Source organism: Cynocephalus volans, chromosome 13 (genome assembly GCF_027409185.1).
Source record: "Cynocephalus volans isolate mCynVol1 chromosome 13, mCynVol1.pri, whole genome shotgun sequence".
NCBI classification, from domain to species: domain Eukaryota; kingdom Metazoa; phylum Chordata; class Mammalia; order Dermoptera; family Cynocephalidae; genus Cynocephalus; species Cynocephalus volans.
In genome coordinates this window covers 45,401,450-45,414,709 of record NC_084472.1, presented here as the reverse complement: position 1 = coordinate 45,414,709, position 13,260 = coordinate 45,401,450, and the positions used below count along the sequence as shown (strand labels likewise).

Here is a 13,260-nt window from a genome sequence, read left to right as displayed (position 1 = left end):
TTAGGAGACAGAAACCACACTAGATATTCAAACAGAGAAAAGTTAATATAAACAATTGTTAATTAGAGCAGTAGTAGGCGATTACTAAGAAGGATGAAAGAGGACTTTAAGGGGTCCAGAAGTAGTAGGTACAAAAGAACAGCTGCTATCTCTAGAGTGAGGAAGAACAGCCAGTAAAGGAATTATTGAGTAGAGAGCCCCCCACCCCTGGCTGAGGTTTAGACCACTTCTAGGAGGATGTGGCGTAGAAACTTGCCAGAGGATGTAGGCAGGCACTGGTCCCTACGAACAGGCTGCAGTTGCCCCAGGGTAACAAGGTGCCAGAACTGATCGGGGCCCTGCTGATGGGGAGATGTGGCCTGAGGGCACGGCTGGAGCTTAGCAGGGAGGTTGCTGGGCTCCCCAGATGAATGATGACTATGGTGGACCAGAACCAGGAAGTGAAATGTCTCCTGCTGCTATTGCCTTGCAAATCACTATAGTGCCCTCTGTTGAGCAAGCTTGACATTCCAGCAGCAGATGAAGGAGAAGTGTTTACAGGGTCCAGCTCCAGTATCATAAAGCAGGGTAAAGAGGGGAAGATTTGAAGCTCAGAGGTAATAAGTTGATAACTGGCACTCCTGATTTCCCCAGCATCACATGCCTGTCCTGTTCCCAAGAGTTGGGGGACAGGTTTGGAGAATACTTGACGTTGAGCAGGATACATTTTGACTAGTTTGTCAGAGAAAGGAGAAGGCCTCTGGCAGGTGTCCTTTTAGTGCTGGTGCATGCAGTGGGCATGAGCCTGATTTAGGGAGAGGGTTCTTCATCCCAAGGCTCTAAGGAGACTAGATACTTTAATTCTCAAAGTAGATAGGATTTGTAAAATTAATTATTTTAATAAGTCTCTTTTCCCTATTCTTTAATAAACTGTCTTTAAAAAACAACAACAACAACAAAAAAACCCAGGGTTGGTGGCAAACTTTTTCCTCCAGGACAAGGTAGTAAATATTATGGGTTTCTGTTACATTTTCTGTTCCATACAGTTTCTGTTACAACAACTCAGCTGTGCTGTAGTATTGAGAAAGTAGTGATTGACAAGATGTAAACGAGGGGGCATGACTGTGTTCTAATAAAACTTTATTTACTGAAACAGGCTCTGGCTCTGTTTCCTATGGTGAGGTACTGCTTATTCAGAGACTCCCATGGTAAGAAGGGACTTTCTTGTCAGTGTAATGGAGGGACCTTAACTGTTGTTTAATATTCATTCTGTATCACCACTTAAATTCCTACCATGACAGGATGGTTAGGCCTTTGGTAATTGACAAAGCCATTGGTTCCCAAGAATAAGGAAGGAGAGAGAGAAGCTTCTGCTAAGTGGCGTATCCCTCTTGCCCTGTGATGGTCCAGCACCCACTTCCTGACAAGTACTGCTAATGGGACTGACTTGAGAGCAAGACACTCTAAGCTCGGACCAGACCCTCAGTGCTTACTCCTCGCAGGGGCGCACAGGTGTCTAGCTTCCTGCCTTGTCCTGGATACCAGCCTGTGGCTTCAACCTGTCTTCCTTTCATCAGGCTTATTCGGTTATACTGAACCAGGGCAGATGACTAAATTCTTTGGCCTCTGTATATGTTTGGAGTTATTCGACTATATAAAATCAGATATTCAAGTGATGCATATATTGCTGTAGATATCTGCAAGTACTTGCAGTCTGTGTAAGTCATTCCATCATTCATGGAGCACCTGCTATGTGCCAGGCACCATTCTAGGCATTGGGGATATAATGATGAAGCAAGAATAGGGATTCATTGTATGATTATAACTTTATTATTTTTTTACTTTGTATGTTTTGAAATTTTACACAATAAAAATTAGAAATTAAACCCCTACCCCTGTGAAGCTTACATGGTAGTGATCTTATAACATTAAAGCCTAGAGTTAATTCTCTTTAGCTCATGCCTGGGTTGTCCACATTGTTGATTATCTGGGGAAATTTCTTAATCCTAGCATGACACATCTGTGCCTCCCGTGTATACAGGTGTTATTGGCTTTTTTAAAAGGTTGAGTAAATCAATGCCTTAACAAGTAACTGCAGCTGGGGAAAAACAGAGGGAGCAACTGTAATTTCTTATTCTGAGTGATAGGTTTACTGGTGTTCATTTTATCATTCTGTAGCCTTTTTAAAAAAAAATGTCTGAAGTATTTTGTAATTTAAAAGGAAATAACACCTTCAAGCTAAATATAAATTGTAAGAGGTTATCCATGCCTTTGATAAGTCATGTAGGTAAACAACAAATGTGACAAGAGGTTTTTGCTGCCACAATTGATCTACGGCAGGTGCATCTGTGATAACTGTGAAGGCACAGACAGTGTGGGCCCAGCAGCCCTGGTCTGGGAGTGGCCAGGAAGCCTGCTGACCAGCAAGCCCCTGCCACAGCAGTCCCAGGAGAAGTTTCTCCTCCTCTTCCCCTGTTGGCGCTGTGGATGTGTGTCACAGATGTTTGTAGGATATTATGTTGATATTAAAAAAAAATGACTGCAAATAAATGACCATTCTTATTAAACTCATAAAAACGTCCATAAAGTGCTTGGTTGAAATGAAGTCCAAAATGTCTGCATGATTGCTTTCTTTCCTTTGCTCTTTGAGAAGTTAAAATGGTAACGTGACCCATCTGGTGGTGTGATCAGGACAATCAGAGTGACGATATTTCCTTTTTAGTCTAGGGAGACCCTTTGCCCTCTGAGCTGTTACCATGAGTGGTCATTACCTGGTGAGGAGCCTGGCTCATCTTAGGAGTCATTGGCCCAGAAAGGAAAATCCAACCTTACTTTTTTCAAGTCCTTAAAAAGGGTAAAATGTCCTTTCCATCCTCCCATGGCTGTCGAGTGTCATTCATTTATTTTCTTTCTTTGCAGGAGTGAGAGAGTCCCATCAGATAAGCATTTTTAAGATAATTGCTTCTATCCTGCACCTTGGAAGTGTGGAGATTCAGGCTGAGCACAATGGTGAATCCTGTAGTATATCAGTAAGTTGCACAGCTGCACCAGAGATAAAATGGGTGCAGTTTACTCTGTTCTTACGGTTTGATATGACTGAATGGTGTCTCTACACTTGGAGGATGTTCATAGGTTATTCATTCTTAGCCGTAATGATTTCTGTTCTCACTGATAATTTTTCAAAAGAACCAGTCCTTTTCAAATCAGCTGCCCTCAAACTTCTATTGCCAAGGGCAGGGAATTTAGTGGTTGTTCAATAAATTCTTTTTGATGGGTTGATTTTCCAAGTACCCTGAGGTACATGGAATTCTATAACATGTTATCAATCCACTGAGTGCTTTCTGAGCTCCATACTGAAGCCCTTGCTGCAAGGAGATGAAAGACTATTGGGCACCGTACTTGGTGACTGCCTCACAGGAGCTTACAGTTTAATTGCGTGGACAGGACAGGTAACAATTGCCAAGACTCTGACAGTGCAAGGCAGTATATTAAGGGATACATTTATGTGAAAGTACTACAAACAGTAAAGGGCTCCATAAATGCTCATAATGGAGGGTATTTTCCTCGTGCCCAGCATAGTAGCTGATATATGGTAGATGGAAAATGTCTGAGTGGGTGGATGGATGGTGGAGTAAATACCAGGGTAGTAGTACAGATGGCAATTGCTGAGCACTCTCCGGAATTTAACGGTGTTGGGCTAGACTAAAACTGGTATTCTGACCTTGAATAGGTGAATCTGCAGCTGTTTATTATATATCTTTTTTGTGCCTATTTATGATTAAGTCCTGGGGAGGTACAGAGTGTGATTCTTGTTTCCATAGACTTGGAATTTAGATAACCAGATGCTGGGAAAAGACAAAAGGTAATACTACAAAATATGAATATGGGCACGTGTCTGTGCCTCTCACAAGCTAATGCTCAGTTTAAAATTGAGTGGGCCTTTATTAACCTCCTCCTGTTTGTCTAAGGTTAGGCGTTATTAGAAGTTCAAACTGGCCCTACCTTTAGAGAGGGGAGGTAGCTGGGATCCCCTCCTTCCCCAACATGTTTTCCCGAAATGAGCGATAGATCTTGGGTAGAGGCCCCTGGGCCTGCCACCATCCTCAGCATGGCATCTGCAGCCTCATAAGAGCTTCGAAGCTCACCCACCTGGGCCCCGTGGGAAAGGAGGGAGTGTTGGAGCTGGCAGTGTTAGGTGCCCCTGGAGCAGTTGCTGACACCTGATGTTTATATGCATGTGTGCCCTGGAAGCAGGGCCTGGCGGTGGTGCTGCTGTGAGAGGGACCCAGGTGTGTAGGAGAGGATCTGTGCCTTGTGGGGCGAGGGATGGGCCTCCAATGCAGGCCATGCCTTCCCCTGATCTGAGTCTTCAGGGCCAATGATCTGTTGCTTCTGATGTCCTTCCTCTAATGAGGAAGGGATAGAGAGTCCATGCCTCCCCCAACGCACACACGCCAGTCAATGTCCCAGGGTTCTGTAGGGCAGCGGTACTCTGCCAGGGCCAGGGACTGGTGAGATTAGGAATATTTGCACTGACAAACTGCTGGTTTAGGCTGCTAAGATGCAGGAGAGATGACAAGTGTTCCCCTGGCCTCCCCCGGTGCCCCCTCTTCAGGTTACAACCTGGTCGCACCCCTGGCTTGGATTCTTATGGCAGCCTGTACCTCTCCTTCGTGGCGCTTTGCATCGTCGTTTGCATTCATCGTGTGGCTATTTGCTGCCTGTCTCCTCCTCTTTGAGACTGCAGACTCTGTCAGGGCAGGGACCATTTTTGTTCATGACTGTGTCACAGCCACCAGCACCCTGTCCAGCACTCGGCAGGCACCCAGGATGAGCATGATGGAGGATGTGAGGCTCTGCAGGACTAGGGGCTGATGCAGACGAGAGCAGGAGAGGCTGAGCAAGTCTGAGATCTGGGTGGGTTGATGGGGAGCAGAGGGCTAGGGGCCAGGGCACTCCTGGGTGCCTAGGTTGGGGTGGGCTGGCACCAGGCCTCTCTCAAGTCTGTGAGTTAAGTGTCTGATCTCACGACTGATCCCCACAGCCAGCCTGTGAGGTGGGAAGGAAGAGTGTTTACTGGTGATTATTTCATCAGTGCCTGTTCCGCGACTAGACTCCAGGGCTGCATCTGCTATGCTTGGTCTTCTACACTGAGGCTCGTTGGCCCCTGCTGAGTGTTTGTGGACACTGGGCGCTCCAGGACCCACTTGGCACACAGGTAGTGAAGGGAGGGGGAGAAGGATGGAGGCCAAGAGGGGGTTGGGATCCCACAGGGTACAGTGGCCTTTCTTGCAGATGGCTTTTGAATGTAGGTACATGGTCTAGGCTAGTCTGGTCTTGTTCTGTAATTAGAGGCTGGGTAGAGAACTAGTGGAGAGCGAGAACTCTGGGTTCAGATCCTGGTTCTGCCGTTTACAGGATGTGTGATTTAGGGCAAGTACCTGACTTTTCTGGGTCTGTCTCCTCCTCTGTGGAGCATAGATGATGTCTACCTACCTCAGTGTTGGCATGAGGATTAAACAGAACCCTGCATGGGAAGGCCTGAGCACAGAGCTCATGGTGATTGAGTTCTTGACTATTACCAGCCTTGTGGTGAGAGCCAGAGTGGGCCTTAAGAGTGTCCCTCTTGCTGTACAGGGGAGGAAAATATAAGGCCCAGAGAGAGGAACCTCTTTCTCTAAGGTCAGAATGACAGTTAATGGCAAAGGCGGGGCAGGACCCAGTCGGTGGTCCTTCCCCTATGCTGCTGCCAGCCTTGCTTCTTCGACTGGACTGTAAGTCCTTGGAGCTGGGGCTGTCCTCCACTTGCCTGGTGGCCTCCCGTTGGTGCCTGGCATGGTGCCGGGCACAGAGTACATGCTTGAGAAATGCATCTCTAAGTAGTTTCCCCCAAAAGTCCCTCTCTCAAACGGATTTTGGTTTGTTCCTTGGGTACATAGCGTGGGCCTCCTATTGGAAAGGCTGTCTATCCATAAGTAGTGTACCTTCTGCTCAGTAGTTTTTATTTTTAATTAAAGCATGAGAATGTGTTCCATGATTGCCAGAGTTACCTTAGAGATGCAGCAGCATCCAATTACTTGGACACCACAGTCAATTTGTTTCTTGACTTTGGCAGTATGGGCCCACAAAACTAATCTGCTACCTATGGTGTTGGCTGTTTTCAATGGATTTAGTGTCATTTAATTATGCCTACATGTAATAGAATGATGCTAAATTAGTTAGCATCTTCAATTGACAGAAGGAGGTGAAACAGAACAGGCCATGCCCCACCACAGTGGATGGAAACCTGTCCCCAGGGCATTAGCCCACAGTTCCTAACTTTTGGTCCTTTCTCCACTGTGCTTACAGTGTGAGACACCAGGGAGGGGTGGGTGCCCGTGGGCAGCTCTGGTGTGGTCATGTTTGCTGCTGTCAGGGTATCCATCTGCACTGCTGTGCCTAGCAATTAAGAATTTTTTGGAAATAGGTTAGATGAGCAAATTGGACACTTGCCACCTCTGAACTTGTTGTCTGCCAAGCAATCCCTGGGCACTTATCCCTGCCACATACAGCTTCCTGTGCGGGGGAGGGGAGGAGAGATGGGGGTGGTTGCAGAGTAGAAGGCTGCTGACCAGAAGTGGCCATGGAAACCCTCACTGCTAAGTAAGCGTGCAAAGATGGGGCCTCTCCACACCCACACAAACTCAGCCCAAACCCGGCTGAGTCTCCTGCCAGGCTGGGCTTAGGAGCTCTGGGCACAGGTCAGGGAGTCTCACTTAGCCTGGATGTCCTCATCGGAATCATAATGGGGGGTGGGTGAGGATGGAAGTTCTGAAGGTTTGCAGGAAATCCCCTTAACCCCTAGCCAGTTTCTTAGGAACAGAGGAGTTCTTTGGTCAGATAATTTCAGGAAATGCTCCTTGAAATATCTATCTCTGGGTGCTTACAAGGTATGTTAACAAACCAACCTGACCATGTTTAATCTGGTGCCATCCTCCCTCCCCTTTTGTTAAGTAAAGACAATTAATGTTCTTTGCAATTTGGTTCCACAAACCATACTTTGGAAAAACATTGGCCTTAATGATTTGGGGAGGCTTTTTCTAACTCTGACATTCTATTATTTTATAATTGTGTTTGTTTGGGGGTAGATGGATTTTAAATATCTGTAGGAGAAAAAAAGGCCTAGCGATATGGTGTTAAGGGGGAAATGATACAGTTATCTGTGTTAATTTTCACTGAACAAGCCTTCATTTAAATCTTACAAGGCACCCTCATCAGAAAATGAGTCCCACAAACAATTTAGAGCCATTAAGAGGTGGCACATCATGTTCTAAAGGATTCCCTTCCAGCCGTAGAGTTAATAAGCTCTCCAGCAGGCTCAAGACTAGAGATACTCAGTTCTTCCTGGTGAATTTCTAAATTCCCTCTAGGAGGGAATGAATGATGGGTGAGAGGAACCTCTGTGGATGAGCAGGTTTTCTGTGGGGTGCCCTGAATGGGCATCGTGGATTATCCAAGAGAATTCTACATTTCGGTGGAATAACATAAGACCCTGTGGGAAATTTGGTTATCCAGTGGCCCAAAGGCCAGGTGCTGTGTGATAAGTATTTTAGGTAAAAGAGGGTCAAGGCTCAAAATGTAGCTCATAGAGATAGCTGGATGGGTGGGTAGGAAGTAGGTACATTGGGTTGAAGGGGGCTGGTAGGAGCTCTGAGCCCAGGGGGCCTGGGTGAGTTGTTGCACTTCTTCGGGGGCTTAACTGCTTACTCGTATGGAAGCAGCTTAAACTGGAGGAATCCAGTTTCTTTTCAGCCACAAACATGTGTGATGTTATCAGTGAAAGTGTTTCAAATGATCTTCTCAAGTCAAAATTTGTTCCATTATTTTTGCCATGTGTCCTAGCTTTCCACACTGATTAACTTTTTTCCCAAGCAGTAAGTGCTCGCAGTATGTAAACATTTAGTTTAGTTATGTGTTTTTTTAGTGTCACTGATGCTAAGATGAAAGAGAGCCTGCTTGGGAGCATAGACCAGGCAGTGTCAGTGCTGGGAGGCACATCGTCCTGTTCCTCACCCCAGCACTTACGAATATATTCATTGGCTTCAGGTATAATTTGAAAAACTCCTCTCCTCAAGGTGATTCTCACGTATCCCACCCACCCAGAAGAGAATCGCTGACCTGGTCTATCCACGTAACTTTACAGAAGAGGAAACTGAAGCCTGGGGAGAGAAGTGGCTGAGTGCCTCGGAGGGTCCCCTCCCCCTTTGGAGCCCATGGTTCATGTCAGAGTGCACAGCTAGTTAGACTGGGGCTGGTCAGAGGTGACACTTTTAAGTGAAGAATTCTAAGCAGTGAAGAGACCTGCTCCCGGGTTGTGGGTAAAGCACTGTGTGTGGACCTCTGCAGATGCAGGCTGTCTGTTCAGTGTGATTGTGCTGCCTGCTGCACCTCACTCTGAATGGATTATCTCTCCCTGAGATATCAGTTCTCATTCTGCTCCCTTCACTTTGGGACTCCCCTCCTACCAGTTACTCAGCAGCAGCCTGGCGATGCAGGAGGGGACGGGGGAAGTGGAGAGGGAGTTTTGTTTATGAAAGCCCTGATAATTTGGTCATTGGCAGGCGTGGTGATGAGTTTGAGCAACACTGGGCTCTCATTGTCCTCTCCACTTAGCAGTGTGAGAGTGCGCGGGGCTGCTGGGGCAGCAGCGGCATGACGGGGGATTCTGGAGTGCTGGGAGGTCTTGGGTTTGGCGTGTTTTCCCTCTGGGCAGGAGGGGAGAGAGTGCAGCGTGTGGGTTGTCCTCTGGGCCCCTTCTGAGCCCATCTCCCCCTGTCTTCCCCAGCCCCAGGATGAACACCTCAACAACTTCTGCCGACTGCTAGGGGTGGAACACAGTCAGATGGAGCACTGGCTGTGCCATCGCAAGCTCATCACCACCTCGGAGACCTATGTCAAGACCATGTCCCTGCAGCAGGTGGTCAACGCACGTAATGCCCTGGCCAAGCACATCTATGCCCAGCTCTTCAGCTGGATTGTGGAGCACATCAACAAAGCCCTGCATACCTCCCTCAAGCAGCACTCCTTCATCGGGGTCCTGGACATCTACGGGTAGGCCTGCCCCTGTCCTCCAACTTTTCATGCCACCCCCTGATCATTAGTGTCTTCCCAAGGGCATTTAAGAGCCAGCAAGGGCCTTGGCAGTCTTCCTGCTGGTTCTCAACCAGGAGAATTTAAATTTGGGGCTGAGGGGGCACGTTTTTGGTTGTCACAATGACTGGAGTCACTACTGGCCTGAGGCTAGGGATGCTAAGTGTCCTACAATATAGAGGACAGTTGTAAGGAAGAATGGACCTTGTCAAACACCAGGCTCACAGAGGGAATGAGGCAGCCAAGGCCCAGAGAGGAAAGTGACTTGCCCAACGTCATTCTGGAAGTTACCGTGAGGATAGAACTTAGATGCAGGTTTTGTGTCTGTTATGTTTTATTTCAGTCTACCATTCGACCTCATTGCCTGTATCATCAGTCAAGGTGATTATTTTAATACCACGACTTTGCCCAGTACTGTACAGATTTGTGAAATTTTCTTTTTCAAAATTCTAGCCTAATTGAAAGGACTGTTACTTCTAAGAGCATATTTTCTGCAGGGATAGGCAGTGTGGCATGGTGGGAAGTTCATGTGACTGGTCATTGGGGGCTGCCATTTGTACCAGTGCTGCCACCAGCCAGCTGAATGACTCCCTGCAGGTCACAGCCCCTTTCTGGTCTTCAGTTTCTGTAGCTTCAAATGAAGTTTTGAGCCCCAGTCTCTCTGAGATTCTTTCCAGATCCTTCTGGAATTGTTTGAAGTTACATGAACTGGGTTGCAACCTCCCTTGCACTTCTTTTCTGACCAGTGTCCTACCCTCAGTAAGCTAATAATAGATTAAATTCTTCTGGATCTTTAAATCACAGAAGTCACGGCTTCTGTCCCAAAATAGAAATTCAGACCCACAGAAGGGCAGTGTCGTAAGAACAGCATCGCTCTACTGAACACAACTGCTCAGTGGGCTGAGACCCAGCTGGGACTTGCCTTATGATGAAGGTGGAGTAAAGGAGAACTCCCCGTGCAGACACGGGCTCCGAGTTACAGCTCGATGGTGTTGCTCGTCACTGGCTTTCACACTGAACCGTGTTGTGTGCTATGCAGGAAGAAGAATGAAACTTGGTTTCTGGCATCACAAAGGCCTCAGGAACGTGCTAAAGAGTTTAGTTGCATGCACAAGTTAAGTAACACAGGAGGCATCAGAAGAAATTATAGAAGGGCCCATTTGAGGGTTCAGACATATTGTGCTGTGCAAGTTTCAGGGTTGGGGAGACATACCTGTTTGCACAGTCAGAGAAAGCTGTACTGGGGAGGTGAAATCTGAACTGGATCGTTTAAAGAGAGGGATTAGAGTATGGGAAGTGGGGGAAGCACCTTTGGGAATGGGAGCATGATCAAGATGGGAGGAAAAAGCAGAGTAAAAGGCAGCCACATCCTGAATGAGGAGCAGATGGTAGACAGCCTCCCTGGAGAGGAGTGGAAGGTGTGTTGTCTCTGGGACTCTTCAGGGTGTCAGCTGAGTGGCCAGGGCAGGCTACTCCTCCTTCTGGTCAGCCAGTGGCTGCTTCGTGTTCAGCTCCTCTAGTTGCTCTTGGGAGAGCATAGAACAGTCTGTATTCTCTGGGAACTTACTGCTCCATCAGTAATTAATTCTGTGTTATTCTTCCCTCTACCTCAAGTGTTTTCAGATAATTGGATTTCCCAAAGTACTGACCATTAGGAGGTTACCTTCTGAAGTAAGAACTGGAGAAACCCAGGCTGCAGCAACTGACCCAATTCCCTTAATCGACCAATTCCCTTAATCGACCTGTACAAGAATCTGATTTTACTGAGGTTTTGATTTAGGAAGGTTAACATGCAGACTCATTATTGACAACAGCATGTAAAAATATTATGACTTCAGTACTACTGAGATGTAAAATATCATGCTTCAATTCTGTTGTATTCATATATTTTCTTAACAGTGTTTTGAATTTAAATAGACTGGTTCCTCCCTTCCCAGGGATCACCAGTGGAAGGTCTCTGCTTATTGATGGGAGGCCTCTGTGAGTTGGGCTCCTGGTACTGCTGAATCTACAGATGTCAGCTAGGTTTCCACAAGCTGGAATTTTGTGCTTATATTTGCTATTTAATTTTTGTAACTGAGCTTGTTTTCTCTAAGGTCCTGTGACTGCCCAAGGGGGAGAAATAGATTGCAGGGAAGGCTTGTCTTTGGTTTGAAAGGAACAGTTACCCATGGGTGGTGTAGCAATGTAGAAGACCCAGTCTCCTGTTTCCAGTGCCAACTTCTAACCTGTGTGTCTCCCTCATCTCAAAGTGGCACATGGGTACCTTTGAAAACGTCTGACAGCTGCACAGTGAGAGCAGGGTTCCAGCACAGGGCCATGCAGCACAGGCCCATGCAGCATGGGGCCACTTACAAGCCCTGGGGAGTTCTCCTACCCCTTGTGCTTCTTTCCAAGCATGCTGTGTTCTTTTCTTTTCTCTTAATCCTTGTTCTTTCTCAGAAGTTAATTTACTTTATTTCAAACTGTGTCATAAAGCAGTTGTATTTAAAAAGTGATTCAGTGTCCACCTGGAGAGAAATAAATGCCTAATCACAGTTACTCCTCTGTATCTGTGCTCAGTGCCATGTACATACCCTGAAGGCAGAGTTAAAGATAGCAAGTTAGATGCAAGGTAGATTCAGAATTAACAAGCTAGCTAGCTGTCTACCTAGGCTATTTGTTGCCAAGAAAGCACTTACAAACATTCCCTAAATGTGTACAGGTCGAGTACCCCTTATCTGAAATGCTTGGGACCAGGAGTGCTTTGGATTTTTCCAGATTTTGGAATGTTCGCATTACACTTACGAACTAAACATCCTTAATCTTGAATATGAAATGCATTTCCTTTCTGTGTGACCTTTGAGTGTTATGTTGGTGCTTAAAAAGTTTTGGATTTTGGAGCATTTCAGATCTTTGGATTAGGGATGCTCAACCTGTATATGCATGCTCCTCAACAGTCTGCTCTGCCAAGAAATTATTGTATAAATGTGGACTGGTCTGGACTCTCTTTTCTGGCCAGAAGATATGCAGTGAACTCAGATTAAAATCAACAATTTAACCACAGGAGAGCAGGTAGCTTGAGTCTGGAGGTACTGTTTCTAATCTATCAGGTTACTGACATCATTTCCTATTCTGGAAGAAAACCTGACCGTTTGGTGGAAACCAGGGTAATGTGTGAGCCATTTACTGTCATCTCCCCTTCTCCACTCTCCATTGTCTCACTTGTTCTTCAAGCCCAACTTGGGGGGTGGGGAGTATCTTGCTACCCCTAGAGGAGTCCTTGGGCTGACCTGATGTCTGATCCTCTTATTTTTCCATGTCACTGTGAGCAAAGGAGCGGCAAGTATGGGATTGGAGAGAATAGGAAGAATGATGGACAGTGTGTTTAAACACAGTCAACCCCATTCATTAAGAGGGAGGCAAGGAGGACTTGTCTCCCTGTCAGGTTAGAAATGCACAAAGCTGGGAAACAAGAGTGGATTGCTCTTCTTCCCCTCACCCCTCTCCCACACACACATTGGGCACTGATTTCTTCCACTGGGACAACTGTCCCCAGACGAACTGCAGCACCTGTCTAGGGCATTATTGGCCCACCAGTCAAGCTCATCCCAGAAACAGAGCTGAAAAAAGTCCTGTACTGCCAATGAGCCCCTCTGTTTTTTTCTACAAATGTTTTAAGTGTTACTACAGAATAGGCACCCAGAATGAATAAACGCTCACTTCTGTGTTTATGTAAGCAGGCAGTACCTGAGCTGACATCATCCACACACCTCTGCTTATCCTGATATTCTGATTGCTAGGTACCTCATGGAGCCAAAGAGGCTGTGAACTCCTAAACAGATTAGCATGGGCCACAGCTGCCTTCCTCACGACCATGGTGAGACCCTTCCCTCAGCCTCTCTGAATGGCACCAGTCACTATATCCTGATGTAAAGGTAGCTGCCCTGTCCCAGCTCCACAAAAGTACAAAGCAAGTGATACCCAGAGCTATGTAGCCAACCCAAGCCAAGCTCTTCTCCTTAACTAAGGGTCTGTGAAGTTGCCTTTGGGATATTTCTCACCAGGCAGGGGATGGGAATTAATAGGGGAGAGCCTGGCAGCTTTGGGCTGGGGTTTCCTTTTCATGTTACATTAACTGGCGTTGGCCTCTACAGGCTTGATTAATTACAA

General features: G+C 46.6%; 1 protein-coding gene across 1 annotated transcript in view; it reads left to right on the top strand.

Moving 5' to 3' along the window:
* Positions 1–13,260, top strand: part of MYO5B (myosin VB) — a 211,660-nt gene that overhangs the window by 81,032 nt on the left and 117,368 nt on the right. The window contains exons 9-10 of the mRNA XM_063076684.1: positions 2,899–3,008; positions 8,804–9,069. Of these exons, the coding sequence (XP_062932754.1) occupies positions 2,899–3,008; positions 8,804–9,069 (376 nt within the window). The remainder of the gene's footprint in view (positions 1–2,898; positions 3,009–8,803; positions 9,070–13,260) is intronic.